This window comes from Drosophila takahashii, chromosome X, assembly GCF_030179915.1.
Source record: "Drosophila takahashii strain IR98-3 E-12201 chromosome X, DtakHiC1v2, whole genome shotgun sequence".
Classification (NCBI taxonomy): Eukaryota; Metazoa; Arthropoda; class Insecta; order Diptera; family Drosophilidae; genus Drosophila; species Drosophila takahashii.
In genome coordinates, this window is record NC_091683.1 from 14,805,221 (window position 1) to 14,830,672 (window position 25,452).

Sequence of the window (25,452 nt, forward strand, 5' to 3'; positions counted from 1 at the left end):
AGCTTAGGGCCGTCAAACAATGGCCAAAGATTCTGGATTCGATTCCAGTCTCAAAATTCGAGTCCCAAAGTCCAACCCCCTTCTCCCCTCACTCACCCACTCACTCACTCGATATTAAACCACGCACAACAAACACCAGCTGTGGGCGCAGCGAACCTCAAGTCGATAATTTAATGGTCTCTGCCATTTAATCTGCATTGAATTTATTATCTTGGAAAAAATTAATCTTGATATGTGGCCGGCTTATGTCGGCGACGAAGACTCCTTCTCTTTTCCTTTCTCTGTCTCTGTCTCTGTCTCTTTCGAGCGGTACGACTGACTGACTGAAAATAGCTAAAAAGCCGCGACAAGCACGCGCCGCCGCACCCCCTTTTTTTTGCCGGCGCGCCCCTGCCTCATGTAATACCGCCTTGAATATCTCATAAAAATTTGCAATTGTGCGGGTGGAGTGTCTCTAAATCTTTAAAGAATTATTTACTACAGTTTTCGTCTTAGACAAGCGAGTGGTGGGTGATTTTGGTTAGACAACCCCCAAAAACCGGGGAGTACCCAGGCTCTTTGTGCTGTGTGTGCACTGAGAAAAGTGCTTTTGGGGAAAATATGAGAAAAATACTACCCAGTTCGCCCTATTAAAATATTTTCGAATTTCGATTTTGATTTTTACATTTTTTAGAACACCCATTTTTAACTAAATATTTTGTAACTTTTAAAATCTTCTCTAAATAGCTGTGTGTTTTTTTCCAGTGCACTTGTACGTATGAAAGGGAACGCAGGGCGGACAATGTCACCACCAGCTACCGTTGAGCCACCCCCAAAAATTCAGTGTGTGTTATTGCTCTACGCCTGCCATTGTCCTCCGGCTCCGCCGTTACGCCATTGCCCCCGTCTGTCCGTCTGTCTGTCCGTAAGTCTGTCCGTTTGTCCTTGTGTCCGCCTGTAGCCTTAGCCATTCCCCTGGACGATCCGGCGATGGCTTGGCGCCTTGCCAATGAAAGGAGCAGACCGAACGGGTCCTTGTCCTTGCAAATTTATTGTGCTACCCACGCGACTTTGGCGCCAGCGGGTTAAGGTTTTCTTTCGCCTTTCTTCTTCCACTCAGCTACACTCGCAGAAACAACTGCGCATCGGGATATCGCTATTTTTGGGGATGACAACAATTCGGTTTAATGAGACGCGAAAATAAGCTGTAAATGTCAGAGGGGCACTAAAAGCAAGGCGCAATTCACAAACGGGCGAATTTTCGCATTGAAATTAAAACCGTATGTTAAACACATTGAATAAATGGTCATTTTGTGTGGTGGAAAACTAAAAAATCAATTTAAATTGCACACCTGTTTTCTTCCCAATATTAACACAAGTTTTTGCCATCATTAGAGGGCCTCACCACCAAATGGTGGCTGTAATTACTTTTCAATTGTTTTTTGCCTTTGAAAATGGCATTTAAATGTAGCCAATAATTGCATTTGTCCGAAATATATATATTTCTAGTTGTTAATAATAAATAATACTAACTAAATTATAGGTATTATTTTCTATTCTACCCTAACCTTCATTTTCCGTGTAATGGCTGTGTGTGTTGTATAAGAATAAAGGCCCCCCGAAAAATGTTCCAAGTTTAACAATTTCGTCTCGGGGGCCTTCATCGTTCAATTTTTAATCAGTCGGGCGCAATCTAGCCGGAGAAAAGTCAACCAGGGGCTTCATTCAACCGAACTTCTGACAAATTTCCAGCTTGCCCCCAGGCGGGGTGCTGCTAACCCCCACTGACCCCCTTTGATTTCCCCCCCTCTGTCTGTTTAAATAGAAATGTTGTTCATTTGAGTACTTTGTGTGCGGCTTGGCTTTTATTATGGCTAAGTGAATGTTTATGCCCGATTTCCCCAGCACATGTGTGCCTGCCCTCACTACTTCCCGAAAATCCTTTCCTTATCTCCATTGTCCGGTCCTGGAATCCCCAAATCGTCGTCCTCGTCGTCCTGCTTGCCGATATCCATTTTCATATTTGCCCAGAGCTAGGAAAAGCTGGCTAGCTGAAAAGCAGACGTTTTTCCCATTTTCCCATTTCGATGTGGCTCTGATTTCATTTCAAGTTCCTTTTCCTCTTTTCCGCTCTTTTTCCTTTGCTTTATTAGCCGGCGCAAGTTTAAAATGTTTTATTATTGTTGGCTACATTTAAACGATTCTCGGCGCAAAGGGAAATGGGAAATGGCTGTTGGGAAAGGGTTTTCCCCTTCCCATTCCCCATTCCCCATTCAAAAAAAAAAAAAAAACGGAAAGCGACTCTGACTGACTGACTGACTGACTGTCAAATCGGGTGTGCACAAATCGTTTGCAGATAGACTTGCCCAAGGACCGGTTTTGGGTCACCATATATGAGTAAAGTCCCCGAAAAGAGCAAGAGAAAGAAAAAGAAGGAGGGTTAGGGTCAAGGGTGAAATTCTAATACAGATGATGATGATGAGATGTCTGGGCTTGTAGCCAAAAAACTTGTGTCTGGAGTGCCCAGAAAATGCTCACAAAAAATGAATGTCTTCGGCAAAGTCGTCTTGAATAAATGAATAGCAGAGATAAAGTGGAATGAGGGTAATTTCTACTCACTATTACTCATCTCTATAGTGAAAGGAGATAGAAGCGTTTCGAAAAGAAAATCTTTAAATAAGAAATGAAGAAAAATAAAATAATATTTTAAAGAACAGAAAACTACCAAATTTGTTGTTTTTAAATCTATTTCAAGATCTTCCCAACTTGCCTTTAATATCTTCAATTCAAGGTGAATGCTAGGCACTGCCGAATGAATGGCCCAAAACTGAATGAATGGGTGTGCACTGAATGAATACGAGTGCTCGCATTCTTGGTCGATTTCATAAATGACTCCGGAAATTCTCTGCGAGGAGCAGCGATTGAATAAGGAGTGCTATATGGCACATACATATAGTTGGGACCTCCCGATCCACACATACACTCGCACTCGGTCACTTATTCATAGAGCGGCAATGGACCATTCACACACACATATCACATGTGATATGCATCCATTCATTCAAACGGCATTGAATGCAGCCTGCAGTTTCCCTTTTCACTGATTTTCCCCCAGCTCGAAAGCCCAGATTTCCCTCCACACATCACATCCTTCATCCTCCATCCTACAGTGTTTGGCTTTCTCCCGTTGCGTTTATTTCACATGCTACTTAACACCCGAGGCAAATTAGTTGCGCCTCGGCGCAGTTTCGAATATAAATCAACACGCGGACAACAGCAACAGAAACGGAACAACAACATTGGGCGGCGAAGGAAACGAGTGCATAACTCAAGGAATCGATGCATTTAATACCCTGGAAAGATAACTTGGTCTCTATAATAGCTATGTGTCTTGAATATATCAAAACATTAAACAAGGACACATAAAAAACAAAATAAAAAAAAAATTTCAAAATTGTTTCACAATATTCTAATTTAATAGTAAAGCTATGTGTTTAGAACTAATTTCCCATTTCTAAAGAACATCTTGAGTTTATTTTCCCAGCCATCTGACCATCAATAATACCCATTAAAAATAATTTCGCCTTCGGAGGCATTTCCGAGTTTTTCGCAACAGATTTTTTATGGTCGCCGCCGAAATGCGAAATGCGAGAAGCGCAGGAAGAGCGGAAGGAACGCGAAGAGCGTGCACCCTGCGGCTGCCGCACATGTGCGACCCTGCCCTCAAGGGCTGAAGTGTGTTGCCCTCCCACTTTCCACTTTCTGCCATCCACTTTCCACCCCCCAACCCCTCGACGCACTCGCCTTGCATCCCCTTGCGAACCCTGTCGAATTGCATAGAGCATAAAGCATCGTTGCACTGGGAAAAATAACTTATTTCATTTAATTGTAATTTTATTTATTAAAAGGTGTTATTTACATTTTTAATACCATTAAAAAAATAATAATAATTTAAAAATGCATTCTTTAAATTTATAAAAAATGTTTTTGAAAAAGTCGAATTAAAATGCCATTAATGTAAATACTAAATATTAAATTATAATCTTATCAACAGAATTTCTACTTCTACAAAAAGAGTTTTTAAAACAAGATTTAATAATATTTCAGTTCCCAGAAAGTATGAAAAAATACTATTTAATAGCCACAAAATCTTTCATTTTTATTTCGAGTGAAGCTTTGGTTCGTACGCACAATTGTGCAAATTGACAGATTTATAACAAAATGCAATGAATAACGGTATTATTCACACACCCAGTAATGGGGAAGTGAGTGGAGTGAGGGGATTTAAGGGGGTGTTAAAGAGATGCCATGGTTGCATCTTTCGGTCTGCGGACATTTCAACAGGCGCCTTAATGTTCAGATCAGACACTCCGCTCCCTTTTCTTTCCCACCCATGCTTTATATCTGGGTTTTCGGTGGGTAATCCCCGTGACCAGTATAAAAATGGGGGCATATGTGGTCCCGGCATATCCGAAGTGCTGCTCTTCCCACACCCACAAAAAAAAAACTGATGAGCGATGCGGATTAGCCCAGTTTCAGTTATAAATGAATTTTTCTTATTTTTCGGTCAGAGGAAAAAAAAAAAAATATATATAGAGGGGGAGGAAATCTATGGAGTTCAATCAGTTTTAATTGATTCATTTCGTCTGAGAAGGGATGAAAACATTTGCCCGCTTCTGCCGGATGATAATGATGATGTCGGGCTCAGTTAATAAATTTATTATCTTGGGAATGCGGAATATGTCTATACCTATATATCCCGCTCGGATCTCTGCTTCCTCGCCAGCGGAAGTATCTCGTTGATTGTGAAATGGAGCCATAAGCTATATAGCTACATGGCCCATGGCCGTGGCTGGAAAACGATGCCGCAAATTTATTATGATTAAAGTTGAAAAGTTGAAATTGATGCCCGAAAAGCAGAGAGAGAGTGTGGAGATGGAAGTGGAAGTGGATTTGGAGTGGTGGGGGTGGGAATATCGAGATGGTGACGCTGATAATCATGGCAGATGATCTTAAATGACAAAACGGCCATAAAAAGTAATCAACTATTGAAAGGGTTTAACACAATCACTGCAGCAATCGCAGGGATGGGAATGTCGTGATTTGCCATGAGAGGTTATATCAGTTAGAGGAAAGTGACTCTTGAATGATAAAAGCAGATTAAGGTTTGGTGCTCAGGAGAGCAAAGTCTATAGGAAAATATAAAAAAATGTTGAAGGTTTAGTACAGGACCTTTTTCCAGAAAAACTTAAGAACCAAAAAAAATATATATATAAAAAAAAATAATAAAAGAAGTATAGATGCAATAAATAGAAGTGGTGTCGACCTTATACATAATAATAATAAAAAATCTGTACTCAGTAGTATTAATTACATACTAAATATTATAGATACCACATAATATCAAATTGATCATTGTTTCATATCAAGTTTTTCTTTGGGTGTAGTTTGACATGACTACGTTCTATGACTATTTATATTTTGGGTTAAATAAACAACCTATTGGCAACTCTTATAATTCAAGGATTTAAGATAATTAAAAATATTCTTTTAACTTTAACGCCACTCACCATAACAATAGTCCATTTCTTGCAAATGTGACGCAGCGCCTTTTTGTAGCATCACGGTTTCATGGTCCAGAAGTTCTTCTTGGGTTTCGCTCCGGTGGACAGGGCCACGTTGCTGCTGCTGCTCATGCTCATCCCGCTGCCGCCGCCCACGGCCACGCCCACGCCGGGACCAACGCCCATGCCGGAGGCCATGGATCTGCCGGAGGCTCGCTGCTGATCCGCCGAGCAACGGCGTGGATAGTTGAAGGGCGACAGGGAGCCGCCTCCACCGCCCACAGCGCCTGCTGCCTCATGCATGGACATCATTACTCCACCACCACCTGCTCCTCCTCCTCCTCCTCCTCCTCCGCCGCCCACTGCCAAGGTCATGCCAATGCCCTGATCCTCGCCACAACTGGCCATGCTGCTCTTTGAGGTCGAGGTGCCCGAGGCAGTCGAGGATCGGCAGCTGCGCATGTTGTGCGGCAAGGTGTTGTTGTTCAGGCTGTGGTGGTGCAGCGCCTGTTGCTGCTGCTGCTGCAGCTGGTGGCTATGGTGGCTGTGATGGTGGTGCAGCTGGCCGGTGGGCGTGGCGGACTTGTAGTACCGCAGACTCTCGTTGTAGCTGGCTCCGCTGCTGCTGCCACTGCCGCTGAACCCCGAGTCCAGGTCGCCCTCGTCGAACTCCGGATTGATGCAGCTGCTGTGGCCGTGGTCCTTCAGCTCCATGCTGTTCAGGGTGCTCGACAGGTTCTCCAGGCTGGCGTGCGAGGCGGAGCTCGAGTTCGAGGCGATGGCCCCGCCAGCCGCTCCGCCCAGAAGGCCACCGCGTCGGGGTCTTTGGGCCGTCTTCGATGATCCGGCGGCTCCCGTTATGGACGCCATGGTCACGACGCTCGACGGACCGCCCACTGCGCCAACGACGGAGCTCGCAGAGGTGCTCGAAGAGGGCTCGTCGGAGCCCAAGGCGTGACTGGGCGACACGTCCGGCGGTGTGGGCGGCATTATCAGTGCCTCCAGCGATAGATTCAGCTCGTCGAGCACCCGAAAGTGATTGTGCTGCACCCGGCGCTGCTCCTCCTTCACATTGACGCCCGCACTGGAGCCGCTCGCAATGCGATTGTCCGACAGGACCTTGCGGATCTTCTGCTCGCTCACCTCCTCGTACAGATTCTCGGTGGTCCCGTAGCGGGTGGTGTAGGTGTGGCGGTCCCGCTCCTCGGCACTCGGCGAACTGGAGGTGGACTGACCACCACCACCACCGCTGTGATGGTGATGGCTGCTGCTCTTCGAGCGGAAGCTCTTGGCCAGCAGGGCGCGTATCGAGTTGCGTGGCGGACTCTTCGAGTGACCCGACTGTTGCTGCTGTTGGACTCCGGATCCGGAACTCGTACCCGATCCCGAGACGGATCCTCCCTGGGCGGCTGGCACATTCGTGTGGCACTTGGCTGCCCCCGGTTCGTAGTAGGCATACGAATAGACATGGTTGAAGGGCGCCGACGGTGCAGCTGCTCCCGAGCCGCTGGCTCCACTCGCTCCCGATCCCGAGGCGGAGCCACTGCCGCCCATTGCGCCACCGCCACCGCCACCGCCATTGAAGGCCACATGCAGCGAGGGATTGGAGGCGCCACCGCCGTGCGAGGGAGTGGCACTGCTGCTGCTGGGCGTCATTACGCCAGCGGCGAATCCATAATCCAGCGACGAAGTGGACGACGACGACTGGGTGTTGGGCGTGGGCTCAAAGCGTTCCATGGTGGCGGCAATGTTCTTGCGAGACCACTTGACCTGGTTTGGGAAAGAAGAAAGTACGAGAAAGGGATTAGATTAAGAACCTAGAAAACGATTAATAGCACTATCGATACTATCGATGGCTTTAGGCTTTATCGAAGATTTGCTCGGAATATCGATGTTATCAATAAGCTAAATAATTTTATTAATTTTGGAAAAGAATAGTATCGCTCATTAAATATCAACATTGAACGACATATCACTTTAATTAGGATACAATTTAAATTTTAATATTGGTTCTGATTCAAGCATACATTTTTAATGTATCGATACTATCGATAATTTCGATAACCAAAAAAACGAGACCCACCTGCTGCTCCACATCCATCTTGTGGTTGCTCCGCCGGCTGTGACCCCTTCTCCGGCGCTCCGTGAACGCCTCGCCGTGACTGCTTCCACCCATGAGCAACTGATCCCCGATCCCGCCCAGCCCGTTTTGCGAGGAGGCCGACGAGGAGGAGGGCGCCGCCGGCATGCAGAACTCGATGCTGTCCATGTCGTCGGGGAAGATCAGATGCGAGCCGACGTGTCCCATGTGGCTGCTGCTGTTGCTGCTCCCGCTGTTGTTGTGCGAATGCGAGTGCGAGTGTGGATGAGGATGGGGATGACCCAAGGTGGCGGCCGCATGGCCATGATTGTGACCACCACCACCACCTCCACCCATTCCCAGGCCATGATTGTGACCCATGCCCATGCCGTGGTTGAGGGTCATCTGACTGGGATGCTGATGTGATGAGGCGGCGGCGGCCACCACCCGCTGGCCGTGGCGCATGGACATGGACCCACCGCTGGTCAGGCCCGAGGAGGAGGCCATGCCCACTCCCGGCGGCACGCTGTGCACCGCCACCGAGGTCGTCTGGTGCGGATGCTGGTGCGGATGTGGGTGCGGATAATCGCTCGCGAATTGCGGCGATCCGCAGCGATTCTGGAACTTGGCAGCCGTCGCTGCACTGCCTCCACTGCCGCTGGCCGGATACATAGTGTTGGATATCGAATATGAAAGATCGAATATCGCGAATATCAAAGGTCGATCGGAGTTTCTTGCGGAGTTTTCTCGATGAGAACTTTCGGCTGGGGATATCCGCGGTATTTAGCAGCAACAGGAGTCGGGCATCATCATCATCATCTGTGTGGGTAGAACGGAAAGCCATTAATCAGCGTGTGTAGGAAATAAAAGGAGAATGGAGAATGGAGAACATGGAGCATGGTCAAGTATTTTTCGGGGGAGATGCAGAGATGCATGACTGACATGCCATGCCAAAATCCCACAAATAAAAGCTGGAATTATGAGCAGCACACAGCTCCAAAGACCCAAAGAGACCCGCACCCGCAGTCGATTCCAATTTATTTATGCGCAAACATTGTTGCCACACTAAGTGGCGGCCGAGATGCACTCGGAAAAAATGGGACCAGTTAATGGGGAAATAAATCCTAATAATAAATAAAAAAAAAATTGATTATATAAATACCTAATAAAATCTAAAAAGCGTTTGGAAATTTAGTTTATAAGTCCTACTTTTAGTTTAAGAAGTCCTTTTAAATGTTATAATATTTTTTATTACATTTTTCCAAAGTGTTGAAGAGGCACGCATGTTAAACATTTGGCGTTGGCATGCCAGGTCCCAGTTTCAGTTTCGGTTTCGGTTTCGTTTCCAGTTCCAATGTGCACCAGCGCCCCTTTAGCTCCGCCCCTGTCCTAACCCTGCTCCAACCCCCTTCTCCCACTAAATTGTGGCCCTTTCTCCACGAAATGCCATAAAACAGCATTAAAGCTATTAACAGTCAAAGGAGAAATGAGCCAGCCGGGAAGCAGAAGAAGAAGGCCAAGAAGATGGAAGTGGGGAAAAAAATAGCTAGTGACGAGAGCCACCCTTAGCCCCCTCCCCTCCCCCAGCCATACTCACCCCCTTTTATGCGGGGGGAAAAACATAAATCAATCAGAGAGGGCGGCCTGCCCTTTATGAGTCGGAGTGGAACAGCGTGTGTCCAAGATAATCCTGGAAACAGACTGACAAAACCGGAACGTACATATAATAATACTTATATTTATATATACAAGTACACATAAGCCTAGCTCAAGGCCAAGTTTTTTTTCTTTTGGGGGGGTGGTAGGGGTCTATTAACGGACGGAAAATAATAAAACCATATCAAATATCGACTTAAGATGCGATGCTTATACTCGTATGTTTGTTTATTTGTTTTGTGGATATTATTGAGACGTCAAAGTCCTTATTTACCATACAACCAACGGGATATTAATAACTGCAAAGCCATAAAAACCAGAAAAACAAGTCATAAACAGAAGAAAAGCCCATATCTCAAGTATTTATTTATAGAATTATGATGCTATTAAATTCTTAAACTTAAAATATTAAACAAAATATAACATTTTTTTGAATAAATCAAAAAAAAACCTAACTGATGCTTCTACACAACTAATTAATGTCAATATCTCTTGTCGATGGAAAATATTCAGACTATTAGCGTTCACACCGCAGCACAACTCTTTTGGCTGAATCGCCCCCTGCTCCCAAATGGGCGGAGCAAACGTAAAAAAAAATACAAATGAATTTCCCTTCCTCTTGGCTGGATTTTTATTCGTGTTTTCCTTTTTTGGCCCTCACTCTGATTGATATATCAAATTGATAGCCATCCGCTGGTATATAGCGAAATGCTCTTGTTGCTGTTGTAGGAATACCCAATTTCCATTGCCCCGTAGATATTTCTATTTCGCCCCAAACCCTCCGTCCTTCGTCCTTCGCCCTCCGGAAAAGTCTAACGCTATCTCGCTTCTATGCCCATCTCTTTTCCACTTAACAAAGCTCGGAAATGTTTGTGCCTGCGTATTTGCCTTTTTTGTTTTCACCTTTTTCCTTTTTTGTTAGCTTTCCCATGTTTGGCTTAGAGATGAGCACGTTTCGAGATTTTCACGTGCCACGAGTTGATTTTAAATTTTAAATTTAATTTTTAAAATTTGTAAAATTATTCAAAGAAGTTTTTTAAGTGTATCCCAAATGGTTGTTTATCTATTAGCTATTAGGCAGTTTTAGGGTCCTTAACCCTTTCTTAAACTCTGATTTCCATAGGTTTTATTATTTTTAAAAGCTACTTTTAGTTTACCATGAGGATTGGAAATTCTCTTAAACGTCCATCATTAGATATATTTTCTTTGATTTATCCTCATGTTAAACTAAAAGTAAGTTTTAAACTCTGGTTCTTATACGTTTTTATTTTAAACCTACTTTTAGTTTACCATTAGGAAAAGAAATTCCCTTTAACGTCCATCTTTAGCAATATTTTCTTTTATTTTTTCGCTGTTTTGTGTGCTTTTTTTAGTTTTTAGAGTTGGCCATTTCCTTTTTGGCTTCGTTTTGTTTTGGCCGATTGCATTTCACATGCAAATTCTAACGAGTTGTTTGTGGTCTTGTCGAGGCGTTGCCAACAAAAGTAACAACAATTGCAACGCAAAAAACCATGATAACACGGCGGCAACAACAATGACAACAATATGCCGTTTATTTGCTACACTTTTGCAACATTTTGATTTTGCCTGATTGAGTTGGTTTGAGACCAACAAAAATGAAAATGGAAAAGAAAAAAAGGATAAATCCGAATGGAAACAACGGCCGGTGTATCGCATATTGATATGCATTTTTCAATTAAGATTGCGAATGGATTCATAAAACATATGTGGGCACTTGCAGAGATTCTAAAAATGTGTATGACTCACAAAGTGTGGCCAAGGTTTGAAAAATAAAATATGCAGGAGGGAAAAATATTATTTTTAGTGTGACCTTGCTCTGGGATAATAGTCCTAAATTGGTTTTTCTTCTACTTATATTTTTCGATTTTACTTGAAGTTCTTTGGGCAAATAAAATGAATTCTATTGCCTCTCTTAAAACTTCGATATCTTTATGGACCGATCTGGGTTGTGAAAACAATTCTTCCTCTTCATCGGAAGGCAACCACTTGCCTAATGCAATTTTCGAATGCAAAAGCCATAAAAATATCTATTTTAATCGAACACTTTGTAGAACTCCTTTTGCCAGCATCTATGTATTTTCACTATTTTTTTTACCTTTTTTGGGGGGAAGGGGGGGTTGCAGGTGAGAGGGGGTGGCAAAAGCAATTTAAAGTCTGCTGAATCTTGGGTTCATCCTCTTCCTGTTCGCTGTGTACTAAAAAAAAAAGGCAGCAGCTGCAGACCAGGCCCAGAATGTATCTTATGGATAGGATAGAAAACCCCAAGCTCCTCCTACTCCTCCCTCCCTTTTTCCACTGCATTTGAATGCCTCAGCTGCCTGCTGGCAATTCGATTTCATGCTGCAATTTAATTTGCTTCACTCTGGCCACACGGCACCACCACCACTGCTACCATCACCATCACCACCGGGGCATCGATTTGAAAAGCAAAAGTAACTCAAGGCGAGCTTCATACAACCTACAACCTACAACTACTACTGCTACTCCCCCACTTTGGCATACCCATGCACCTGGGGGAGCGGGAGAAAAAAAGGGCAACAGGTTCCATCCCAAAAGGCAGGACTCATTAGGCGGCTATCGAGTGCTACGAAAAAGCACTCATGAGTCGTCGTCGGCAGTCGGCAGTCGGTTGGTTTGTCATTAACACATTTTGTGCATGTTGTGCATCATTAGAGCAGCAGACGAGATGAGGTGGTGGATTGTGTGGATGGTGATGGCGATGGCGATGCCACTGCCGATGGAGAGAGGCCGATGAAAGGACCAATACACAGTAAGAAAAATAAAATACGACTGCTATTGATTTTGGAATAAATAAAGCAATTTTTACTATTAAATGATGCCAACTTAATATTGGAAATTGTATTTTTTCAAAATATTTTAAGATCAAAAACCATCTAATTGTTGGAAATTTTATATTTTGATCATACAATATTTTTAGAGTGTTTTTTTAGTTTGTTTTTTTTTTTTGTACTAATTTTTTTATAAAGTTTTTTTTTTAAGATTTAACTAGAAAAAAATCGTACAAATTTTTGTATATTTTAATAATAATAATATTTAATACTTTTTGATAAGAATACATACTTAACGAGAATTTCTCTCAGTGCAATCATCTCACATGTTTCGTTATTTCAACAATGCTCCTGACACGTGGCGTCTGCAGTTGGGCCACACACACACACACACACACACATACCTCATACCCATACCCATACTCACTTCGGTTCCCCTTGGCTCTACCAACTGAAATTATTCATTGATGTCAATGCCAAAGAGTAGATTTTCCTTGCCACTTTTACCCGCTTTTCCCCCCGCACCCCCCTTGTTGTTGCCTTGAGCTCGGCTGCTGCTGTTGCTCCTGCTTTTCAGCTCCTGCCTTTGCTGCTTGGCATGCATATGAAAATTGGCCAATTTGGCGCAGCGTTTGGCTTCACTTTGTAGTTGTTGTTACGTGTGTGAGTGTGCGAGTATGCGTGTGTGCCGCCACCCCATATCCTATACCCCCCACACCCCCCATCACTAAAGCAGACCCTGTATTATCATACACAGACGAAAATTATCATAATTTATTTATGATTTATTATGGCTTTCTAAAAAAAACTCTGTTTAAGGAAATTTTAATTTTGAAATTTTATAAAAAGGATATCTGTTTATTAAGAAATATTAATTCGAAAATGTATATTAAAGCTTATAAATTTAATATTTTTTGTTCATAATTTTAAATTATTAATTTCATATTAATCATTATCATTTAGCAAATTATTTGCAATTAACTTTTGTATTTTTATGTAACCATTTCTAACACAAAATATATTGGTTCCCAATTATAAAACTATTCAAATAAATAATATTTTGTGATTATGTTTTTGGTTCTGTGTGAATTTTGTGTGAGCCGCTCGCCATTTTGGCTTTTGTTTCCTTTTTCAGTGGCGTCCTCCACGTAATGACTTTAATTAACATACATACACCAAACTTTTCGAGGGCGGCGGGCACAAAGGGGGCGTGGCAAAGTGGCAAACGGGCAGAGGGGGGATCACTCAAGTGGAAGCTTTTTTGGCCAGAACCGAGAGTAGCAGGAAAAACACCCAAAATGTGGACCACAACTTGGTGGCCAATTGCAGCTGCAACAACAAATTCATGAACAGCATCAGCAGCAACAACAACAATAACATTTTGGCCAGCTTCACCAGAAACAACAACAAACGCTTAATGAAAGGGAAATGCATTTTGGGCCAGCTGGTATTTTAAGTGGGAAACTCGACTATATTGGACAATATTTGGCAAAATTAAGAAAATTAATTTAAATTTTTCGCAATTTTTTATAAGGTTTTGAATTTGTTTGGTCAAATGAACCCAAATCAAATAGGCGTACTGTTTTGAGCAGTTAACAACCTAATAATAAACATCAGAGCATTTTTCGGCTGATTTAAAAAAATAAATATGTGACCCAATTTTGGCATTTTGGATTTTTTTTGCAAAAATTGCAAATATTAAAAATTTCCAGGTTAAAATGCCAATCGATTGGGGATTTTATTACGAGTTAAACGAACGATCATTATTTCAATTTTTATGACCAATATGAGTCAATATTTGCTTTGTTTTAGCGAAAAAACCGTTTTTGTTTTTTTTTTGGAAATTTGGGATTTTAATTTTCGACAAAAATTTGAATTTTTTGCTGTAACTTGGCCAAAAATGATCCTAAACCAAAAATACATACTGTTTTGAACAGATAACGGAATTTGCAATAAATCCATAAAACTTTCCGTGTGATTTTGAAAAAATAATGCGTTTGTTTAGAAATATTTAAATCGAGGTAATATGCAATGAAGTGCCGTGAAGTTCATGCGTGTTGCGGTTACGAGAGGTCATTTGGGGTCAGAGGTCAGTGGGGACCAGCAGTTCAATTCAACACCCGATAATCGCTTCGATATTTCTTCACCCACACTTTTCCACCGCCTCATTTGACCCACCTGTAATTCATACAACTCATCGAATATTTGATTTCCAGGCTCCTTCATCAAGTCGACTCCCCAGTGCCCACTTGCCCCATGAACTCCGATCCAGAACTCCGCTTTTCCTACCCCCACACCCCACATTCTCCACCCTCTCTCCCTCTCAGGCAAATCTAACCAAATGCCAACACAAATTTTGTTTGCCTTTTGTATTAGGTTGACAAAAATCAACAGCCAAGCGGGAAAACAGGAGCCAAAAGATGAGCAGGAAAATGGGGGGAGGTGGGGTAGTTGAGATTGGCAGATTGTTGAAGAGATTTATGTTGGCACTACGCCCACAGTAGGGCGGAAAATGGTGAAAGAGGAGAAAGGGGGGAGGGGGGGGGGGGGCGCAAAACTGTTTGTCTTTCGCAAATGTTGGGCAATATTTTGCGGTAAAAGGTGAATTTATTAGCACTGGAGGGGAAGGAAAAAGGGGTTCACTTACAGTTTGCCAAGGAAAACCTCACCCCCTTCAATTCGGTTAAAGCTGATACTAACTAATGATAAAGAGAGATTCCACTTTACGCAGTATAAATAAAATGCAACCTTTATTAAGTTAACCAAATCATATTAATAACACAATATTCCCCGTCTTAAAAATCTTCTTATCGCCCAATGCTGTGGCAATTTAAAGCACATTTTCCCTGTCTTTTAGATCTTGACAAATCGTAAACAAAACGCTCGACGGACGACGTCCAGCTGCAGATACGTTTTGTATCTTTTTGGAAAAGCCAGAAAAAAAGAAAACCTCTTACCCCCAATCACAATAAAAAGCCACACAGACGATGAGATGCATATCACAGAAATATTGACCTGAAGATGCTGATGAAGAGACAGTTAAATACACACACACACACTGAAAAAAATTCCCGGGGGACGGGGGGATTATTTTTTGGGGGACCACAAGATACGCATCTTTCGGATTGTTGCTCTTCAAATTTCCCCCCTCTTTTCTTTTTGTGCGCTAAGCCGATTTCTGGGTTGACTTTTTTGTGTGTCTGTTGCGACATAAAACACAATAAAAGTAAAAAAAAAGAAATGAAAAAATCTGGGTGATGACATGGGAGGAGGAGCGGGGGCCGAAACTTTCATGTCAACGCTATCATTTTCGAAATTCCAATAAGTTTAGTATCAGTGAAACGAAGAAAAAAAGGTTCTGTTAGATAAAAGATTTCCCCAAAAATCTAAAAGAAAAACAGGCCTTTCTACTTACCGAAATTTTTAAAGAAATTCTCCAGTTACGATTTTTGCTCCAACTTTTGAACCTGTAAATACACAAACAGAGAAACGAGAAAATATTAGTACAGAGACGAAATTTAATTAGCATGCGTATGTATACTTTTCAAGTAGACTGTAGGAGCCAAAAAATACCCCAAAAACAAGAGGGAAAACTCAATCAATGATGGAAATGCTTAGGAATCAGTCGGAAAAGCGACCAGCAGCATTGTACATCAAATGTGACTTACAATGTCAGACCAAATGAAATTTTCCCCCTGGTTTTCCTCTCAGCTTTAGCATTTTCATCATTTCAAAGTCAAATGTTGGATAAATAAAACAGTTTTCTGTAGTTTTTCCTCTCTCCTCCTCTTTCCTTTTTCGATTTTTGTGTGTTTGAGTGTGCGAATGTTTGTGTTTGGTTATTTTTTGTAGCTTTTCTCAGAATTCATAATTGAATGTTTCTCTCAACTTTGTGGGGATGATATGGGATTTGCAATTGAATTAAATTCTGATGCCGTTTGTCTATGGAACTTTTGCTCGGCTTCTCGTCGATTGGCCTCGGATTTCTGGGATTCTCGTTTTCTGATTGAGATTTGAGATTTTTGCAGTTTTCGCAGTAAGAATGGATAATTGTGGCCAGCTGGAGAGTTTGCTACTTCTGGGTTTTGTATTTCAAGTGTTTTAGTCCCAAGTTTATTGTGGAGAAAGTTTCCTGTTTTTGGTAGCAGGAAATCCTAAAAAAACTTTTTTGTAGTATTTTTCAATAACCAAAAATTATCTAGAAATTTTATATTCCGGATTAAAGGAGTCCAAATTTGAATATTATATTAAACAATTACTATTTAAACATTTTTTCAAATATCTAACATATTTTCACCACTTTTATGTTTCCAAACCACTCTTTACCCACCTCCACTCGTGATGTAATATATTTTCTCCTGGGAAACCCAAACAACTACATCAACCAAATTGCTTTCACTGCAACCCGCAAAATGCTCAGTAATAAAAAGAAATTTTCTTAAGCCGCCGCAACAGAAAAAAAACGAAAATATATATATATACCCAAATGGGGAGCGTTTGTTGGTCACAGAAGTCCGACTTTCGCAGCCCTTCGCCAAGAACGACCAGCAGTCAAACCCCACAAATGTCATTGCAAAAATGTTTTAATTGAGCCAAGAATGAAACCCGAGAATGACAAAAAAAAAGAAAGAGCAAGTGAAAGTGAAAGCATTTTACACAATACAAATAAAATAGAATTTCAAACCACAAGCAAACGTGCGTTATTCATTTTTGAATTTATAACACAATTGGGAGGAATGCGAATGAATGTCGCCGGAGGAAAATGGAGGGAAATGGGATGAAGAAGGTGAAGGAGTGAAAATGCGCAGCAAGAATAACTGCTTGCCTTTTGCCATTTTATTTTCCCTTTTCGGTTTCAGTTGCTACCGCTTCTGTATTTTTTGTAGCCTTTTTTTTTAGGTAGGTACTTTTTTTATTCCCCCTATGCACACATAAAAATAGGAATAAATAAGGATGTGTGTGTGTTGAGGTTAGGGGCCCGGGAAAAAAAGTCAGAGGAAATCGTGTCGCGGCAAATGTGACAGGCGGCTACCGTTGCCATATAACCCACCCCTCCCACTTTTCCGACCGACCCCACTCCACTGGAATTTTCCACTCACACTCAGTCACACACGCGGCTTGCAAATGACTCGGGTTCGCGGTAAATTGACAAAAATGTAAAAAGAAAGCAGGCAGAAGGAATAAGCTGCTAAGAAGTCAAGTATAACCTGTGCAAACGATGATTATGATGATGATGGCAAAGATGATGAGCGGCGGAATGTCTGTCGCCAGTTGAGTTGAGTTTTCCGACTCTGACACCTTCGAGAATATTTGGCCTACTGATTTTTTCATGAGAATAAAATCAAATTAAAATAATTAGGCTCTCAAAATGATTAGCTAAATATTTGTAACCCTAATCAATAGTTATTGCCCTGATTTTCTCTTGTTTTCCTTTGGTTTTTATTATTCAACCCCCAATCAATGGCCAATTGTTAATCAATGATCTGTGTACCAAAATTAATCGTCAAAGAAACCGCCACCGAACTGAAGTCCTATATTCGATTCTCCTTTTTTTTGTAGTACTTTTTGGTCTCGGATGTCGGAAGACCCGCAGCTGAGACTCGCGAAGAGCCAGAGCAACCCTTTCTTCTTTTGGGCTACTGTGTCATGAGTCATGTTCTTTTCCTTGGAAGGGTTCTCTGTGCTCTGTTTGCCCACAGATAAACAAACTTGCAGCCGAGGCAAGGAATTTTGATATATGTAGTACCCGTGCGATTACAAAACACAGCTATAGTGAAAATAATAGGCAGTTCTAAAGCCTTTATAAAAAAAATAATATTAAGTTTACATTTAAACAAGTATCAATTAAACCTGATGAACCTAATGAACATCATATGATCTATATTATTTTTTGTATATACCTAGAGTACACCTTTTTGGCTCTATTATTTTGCGAGTTACTGTAGAGGGGAACACCCCTACTGCCTACCTACCCCTCCCACTCGTTTCCACTACAATCAACCAAGACGACCTTGTAGGGGAAAAATGAAATGAAAAAAAAAATATATATATATTGAACTCACACACACAGTGTGCAAATATGTGTGAAATTTATTTGCCACAGCCCCGTCATCCCAAAGGGTTTGAGGTTGAGTTTTTTTTGTGTTCCGCCCGTATCCGTGGAGTATATCACCGACAACCCTTTCGCCACGTCCCACGGGGTTGATCCGACCCCTACCCCTCAAAACCCCTTCCGTTAGCTTTGCTTGTTTAAAAATCACTTGATTGCACAAATGCTCATTGAGCTAATTTTATTTCGTGTACGGGGAGGTATAAAAAATGGGAAAAAAACCCAGAAGGCAACTTGAGCCACGCTTACATTTGATGGGATTCCGATTTCCATATGCCCGGGGTGAAGCCCTATACTACCTGACTTAGTCCCAACTTAACTAAATTATTAGCCGGCCACCTTCGACCGCTCGAAGAAGTGCTGCTGCCCAGCAATGTGGAAAAATGTGTTATGTCCTCAAAAACAAAAGGCAACACGGTTCGTTCGTTTGGGGGGAGCAAAGTGAGTTGATCAAATTACCAGAAAGCCGAGAGCCCGAATGCTCCTCCGACTTTGATGCACTTGAGCCGTGTCAGAAGTAGTCACAAAGTAAGCAGTACTGTCCCTTTTTGCGGGCTTTGTTGTTGACCTTTCCGGGGGTCACTTTAATTAATTACATGAAATGAGTTTTTTTGTGGCCCGCAGGAGGAGGAAGAGAAGGACGCGGAGGCCAAATTACACGGCTAAATGAGAGGGCTGAGGAAGGGACGACCAAGATGGGTTCTCAAGGAGAGTTGGTACACGTCTTCAAGTGCGTTTCAGTCTAGAAACAATTTGTAATTGCCTCCCTTTCAACAAGAACAACTTTTCACTTAAGGTAAATTAAAATTGGTGTTGGTGGTAAAAAAAAAACAAATTTCCACCTTGCTCATTTTTTAATTGCGCTTAAAGAGTATTTGGCGCCCCCGGGTGGACGGAGCTGTGAGGCCTATTTCAATCTAGCAAATTCATTGCTCGCAACTTATAAAGATAGAACCAGGGAAGCCCTTGCCAACGAGCTATGTAGTTCTCACTTGAAATGAGTTTCCGAGTGCGTGACAAAGTTTTCCACAGCCCAAGATCCATTTGCCGACACATCTCCCTTTGCAATTTCCTTATCCCGCTTTGAACTTCCATTACCCGAAAACTCCAAAAGCCAAACAACTAAAAAAGAAGAAAAAAGTACAAAAATTCCCTTTTGCAGCTTCTACTTCTTCGTCGTCTTCAGTTTTTTGGGCATGTTTGGCAATTAAATCATTTTGACCATAAATCGAATTTCGCAACACTGAATGTGTGTGCGTGTGTGTGTGTTCGGGCCTCAGTGTTAATCCAATTAACTTGGCTTGCATCAAACACATTCCTTTCCACCTATAGAACGAAGGCAGACCCAAGGAGAGCGAAAATAAATAAAGAAATGAAAACAGTTTCAAAGAAACTCAAACTTCAAGTTTTATAGTTCCCTGCTTCTGGCTCCTCAGTCTCTCTTATTTTTCCCTCCGGTTCTACTATACACTGGCTACAAATTTCATACGAAACTTGGCTCGGGAAAACTTTTCGCAGGCATTTCATTGGAATAACTTCCACCCCCGATCCGCCAGTAGCCTCTATAGCCCCATCCCCGTCCCTCTGGCAGATTGGCAAAGGTGGGCCATCAAGCCAGAAAAGCTTGTCCTGACAAATGTTTTCATTGATTTTTACGAGCAGTGAACGTATAAAATAAATTCACTTTTTCCTGTGTTCTTTATTTATTTTTTGATTTTTATGTTCTGCGACCAAAAAAAAAAACAAAAATCAGGACTCTGGTGTAAGCTGAGCCGAAAAAAGTCGGGGGAAAAAAAAACTTTATACAAAAATCTCTCTTGTTGTTTACTTTCGTTTGTTTTGCGTGTGTTATTGTTCCACACCACTACTATTGCGTCAGAGGCGGAGGGGTGGGGGTGTGGCAGAGTGTCAGTTTTACGATTACCATGCGGGCCCCACGTTGGGCGCCATTAACGATCTTTCTCCCTCACGTGTGCGTGTCCTGGTTGATGTGTCGTAAACGCATCATAAACAGCTGGTACTCGGGATCCCAACTCCTCCTCCTTGGACCCAACTGCATCATCATCAAAATTATACTTCATATTTACCTTTTTTTTTCGAAATACTCTTTTTTACACCCATGGGCCACCCAAAAGTAATGGACACTGATCTTTATCAACAGGTGTAGGAAGAGAGAAACCCTAAAGGGTTTGGTATAAAAGGAGATACATGGCAAATTTACAATAGGCTGTTAGGGTTCTACATTTGAAAGTCATAATTTTTAACATTAATATGCGTTTTTTGAGAACCTATAACCTTTAGCCTAATGAACAGAATTTTACAAGTACTGAAGATATGATCCATAAACCAAAATATCTTTCAGAAATGGTAGTCAGAATATTATTTCCTTTTTAAAGTCGAAGCCACATTTATTTTTAATATGGAAGATTACGATTAAAGTCACTTAATGGTACTTTAAAGTCTAACAAATTTCGGGAAAATAAAATCATCCCAGATACTTGGTTAAAAATTTTCAATTATAATTGCTTCCATAAAAAAGGCCTTTTAAGACGTAATGAATTTAAATTGTTTTGATTGCTGCGACCCATTGGACATCATATACTGACACTGATAAGTCGCAGTGCCCAGAAAATATGAATTATCTATATTCCATTCGTTCGTTTCCACTGTGCGCTGAAAAACGCTTTCGAATGTTTATCTTGTCTGTGGCAAAGGTTTGATTAGCCATAAAAACTCACATTCGGTCTCTGGGTGTCGTTGTCGTACTTGTTCTATGATTGTATTTCCCTCTCCTCCTGTTTTCACTCGAATTTTTATGGTCTTTTCTTTTTTTTTGTGTGTGTGTTTTACGAGCTTTCGAATTTGAAAGTCGTAAAATGCATTTCAACAGCGATGAGGACGTCGACGACAGCCGTGGATATTCTTTTGTGGCTATGCTAAAGTCATTAGCTTATTATTATTAATAATACTGGGTCGCACAAGTGGGTGAACTTTAAGCCCTTGCAAATAAAGTTTGCCGCCCCCCGGCTCCAGTTCATTCCAACTCGAGAGAGTCAAGCCCAATAAAATGTAATTAATTTGCAAAACTTTTCAAACCCCCCCTCCCCCTCAAACACAGACACACACACAAGCCAAAAGCCAATAAAGCAAGCCCAAGATGCTGGCGAGGATGGGGCCGCAGGATTTGCATGCCAGAGATGAGCCAAAAAAAAAAAGTTAAGAAAAAAAAGAAAACAGAGACAGAGGAAAAGGGGGCAAACAGAAGCCAACAGCTGCTCGACATAAACTTATAAAAGCTGGCAAAACTCTCTAACCAAAAAGGGGGGCAAAAGGAGCGAAGGGGGCGAAGCTCTCTGGCATTGCTGCATTAAAAAGTTAATAAAAGTGGAGCATGCCACAAGTCGTGCCGCAATTTGCGGCAGCTGCAGCTGCGTTCCAGCGCAAGGATATGGATATGAATATAAGTAATCCTAGTGCCAAGAGTCCTGCCCAGAATGTGTGTGGAGCAGTGGAGTAAGGAGCAAAAAGCAAGCGGCAAGCGGAACTTGTTGCTCTTCAGGTGGCATAAGCTGCGACTTTTGCACTTGCTACTGCTGCTACTGCTACTGCTGCCTCCTCCACCAAAAGTGGCAAACAATTAAAATGCTCAACATCCTGGCAGCATCGAAGGATTCAAGCATTCAAGGAGTTGCGCAACAAAATAGTACGACAAACAAATGCTTTCAATGCAAACGGAAACGGAAACAAAGGAAGGAGGCTTGCAAAAATTACATCAAAGCAAATGGAGAAAATGTCAAAAAATTAAAGCAATAACAAATCATAATCAAGAGGCCAAACTTTAAATAAGAGCCATCAAAAATATATATATTTCTAAAACAGAAAGGCACAAACTTTTCCCTAAAAAGCTTCATCATTAGTTAGACTCATCTGCTTGCAACTTAAGTTCTACAGACAGCCAGCCCCTCGTCATAACGATCATCACCATCAATAAGCGTTAGAAAAGATTTAGCCAAGATTTTCTTCATCAGTCGCTTTGCCAGAACACATTTCACTTGGATTTATCCGTATCCTAGGAGAGCCACACACACTATACTATACTATACCCATAGTCTACTATATTATACATATGTGTGTGTTTGCGGAGAGTGCACATTTATATACTTAAGCCCTCGCAGATGGCAACTAAATGCAACTCTGCTGCCAAGTGGCGAGAGCTCACTTCCACTTGCGGTTTCAAGGGTTACTCAGCGCCTGGAGAGCCTGGAGAGCTTGTGGGGAAAATCGGAAGGGGAAAAGGGGGCTGGGGTAACGTGGCTGTGCACTTTAAGTAATGCGGCCAATTGAAAATGTCGAACAAGTGCCACCAAACGCCAACAGCGATGCAGCTGCCATCCCGGCGACTGCAGCTAATTAAGAACGCATTAAAACGATTTGTGCGCCGTGCCCTGGGCCCAGGGATATGCCCGCCTAGGGGATGGGGAGTATAATGTGGCTTTAAAAGGGTCTCAATACTGTCAATCAATAAATAGATTAAGCGACAAGCGATTATGCAACGGCGACTAAGCCGCAGTCAAACGGCGAGTGCGAGTGTGCGTTGCATAAGCCAGGTAAACGCCATGAGAAGCGCATAGAAGGGCGCGCGGGAAAATAGCTCATAATTCCGCTAAGCCGATTAACGCCGGGCCATCGAAATCTTTGCGATGAAAACTCAAACACGCAAACAGGCATAAAGTCAGAAAGAAAAACATGAGACCCGAGCAATGTATTGGGTTTCAAGAAAGCAAAATAAGTTTAAAGCATAATGAAAATGTATATATTACATTTCTGTTCGGCGAAACTTTGTTTGAAAAGTCGCTGGAAATTTAGCAACATTTTGTTTAACAAAAGGTTTCGTGGACTTAAATGGATGCCGGAAATATTGTCTAAACATTGATTCAACCATTAAGATCACAAACAATGAAAATTAAGCAGATAAATATATTGAATTTCAAAACAGGTAATCTTAAATATTAGTTTCTTACATCGAATGAGTTCAGCTAGAAATGTAAGGCGCTTTTCTGTTAAGTCTTAAGTCTAAAGTGTATATTAAATTTCATCAATGAATGATTAAAGCAGTCGGGTAAAAAATGGCTTATATCGAATGACTGTAGGCTGCAGTTTCGCAACTGAGTGGAAAGTGGCAAAGACAAGTCGGAAAAACAAGAGCAAACAAACCAATCAGAGAGATTGCCATACTTCGCCAACTAAGCTCAATGAGAAGCGCATAGAAAGGCTGCAAAGGCAAAAGGCGAGCAAACAATGCGAAAACTTTTCCCAGGCCATTAGAAATGTCCAACAACAAGTGGCCATCAAAAAAACTACTCGAGGAGGAGCCAGAAATCTGGAGGCGGAGTAAAGCGGCGAAAAAAACTACAAAAAACTTAAAAGCAACTTTCCAGCTCATGTAAGTGCAAGTGTGTCTGTCTGTGTGCCTGTGTGTGTGTGCACGAAAATATTTTCAATTACAAATTGTATTTTTCCGTTTAGATAAGCAAAATTTATGGCAGGACTTGTGTCCTCGATCGCTATTCTGTCTCAAAGTTCGCCAGTCGTAGTCGCAGTCCTGCGGCAACAAACACTTTTGCGCTTGGTCGGCGACGCAGTTGTAAACAAGGGGCAAATACAAGAAAGCGACGGAACGGCACGGAAAACGCCATCAGAAAAAGCTAAAAAAAAAATAGAAAAAGGCCAGCAGAACGGACCCAAGAAAAAGAAAGAAAAACCCAAGAAGACTGCCACTGCGACGACCGAAAGACGCCAAAAAGAAGTGAGGGTAAAAAGCTGCAGCCAGAAGTTGCAAGGGGCGAAATCGAAAAGCGCAAGAAGCGGTGAAAAAAATCTACTAAGAAAGGTTAGGAAAGATCCTAGCGAATAGGAGATACCCTGTATTTGTAAATATTTTTTAAAAGATTATATTCAAGAAATTGTACTATCAAGAATAGACAACTCTGCAGACTTTTAAGACGTTAGAGTGTCTTCTCTCAAAATCTATAAATTATCACAGAAGTATTTTAAATTTTTGATATTTCAAAAATGTCACATATTTTATCCCTAAATATAAAGAACCAATAGAAGCGAAACGAAGATTTACAGAGTATTTTCCTTCTACGTGCTTCCCGGTGGCGCCGCCAAATGTCACGTACGCAGACAGTGGCAGCCAGGAAGGAAGTGGGTGGTGGGGGGTGGCTGGCCAGGGTTGCCCTGCTCATATGGCCGCCTGTCGCATGAATGGAATTGCCAACTTAATGCGAAGGCAAATGCAACAAACTGGACACCCAACACATCCTCCCACATTCTCAAATATTTTTCTTTTTCCGCCGCCAGGGTTGTCATCTTTTCTTAAAAAAAAAACAAAAATACCCCCGGGGATATAGAAAAAGTAAAGCCAGAACCAGCCGTTGCAGACTTCAATTTCAATTGAATTTGATTGAAATTCTGCTGTAAGACGCACAACTTTTTGCGGCACTTAATGCGGCTAAAGGTGTCGGTTTGTCTGGGGGCGTGGGAGGTCGTCTCCCACTTTTTCCGTCTGGCATTATCGATATTTAAGCTATCCTAGTGGTTACGATTTCTATACACGTTCTCAGGCAAACAGACGATAATAAATTTAGAATATTTCTGGTTTACTTATCTTTCTGCATCTTTCTTGTAATATGTTTCTAGTATGCTGACAACTCTGGTTTATATTTCCTGTGCCATTTTCTGCATCTTGGCAAACTTTAATGAGTCTCTTCCCCTTTTCCGACTTCTTCTTCTTCTTTCACATTTGGTCCTTAAATAATGACTTGAAGAATCAGTCGCAAATAGTTTCCCCCCGGTTATTCCAAACCAACCCCACCCCACCCCTTTTACCGATCCACCGGCGAGCGTTTGAAGCGTGTGAAGCCATCAAAAATGGAATTGACACGTTCTGCCGCCAGATGCACGCAAACAAAAGGGGTTTCCCCTCCTTCACGTGTATTTCACCTCTCCTCCTTCTTCTTCTTCTTCTTCTTCTTCTTCTTGGCCATGTGGCAGAGTGGTGACCCCGACGACGTCGTCTTATCATAATGATGACGTTTACATTTCAATTAACGGGGAACAACATAATTGCAGCAGTCAAATTATATAATTACACACAAACAACAGGGCGAAAGAGACGGCAAGCAGGGTTGCGTGAAAGAGAGGGCGCGCACTCATTTGCCTATATGGATTTACATATATGTACATATGTAT

The 25,452-nt window shown here is 42.0% G+C and overlaps 1 protein-coding gene and 1 long non-coding RNA gene across 3 annotated transcripts in view; one reads left to right on the top strand and one right to left on the bottom strand.

The window, feature by feature from the left end:
- LOC108055901 (hornerin) overlaps positions 1 to 25,452 on the bottom strand; it is an 86,344-nt gene that overhangs the window by 6,760 nt on the left and 54,132 nt on the right. The window contains exons 4-6 of the mRNA XM_017139458.3: positions 15,505 to 15,556; positions 7,627 to 8,442; positions 5,550 to 7,313 (exon numbers count right to left, since the gene is read on the bottom strand). Coding sequence (XP_016994947.2) covers positions 5,601 to 7,313; positions 7,627 to 8,295 — 2,382 coding nt within the window. The 5' untranslated portion in view covers positions 8,296 to 8,442; positions 15,505 to 15,556 and the 3' untranslated portion in view covers positions 5,550 to 5,600. The remainder of the gene's footprint in view (positions 1 to 5,549; positions 7,314 to 7,626; positions 8,443 to 15,504; positions 15,557 to 25,452) is intronic.
- The window catches only part of LOC138913778 (uncharacterized), a 43,343-nt gene that overhangs the window by 3,389 nt on the left and 14,502 nt on the right, over positions 1 to 25,452 (top strand). The gene's annotated exons all lie outside the window — the stretch shown is intronic.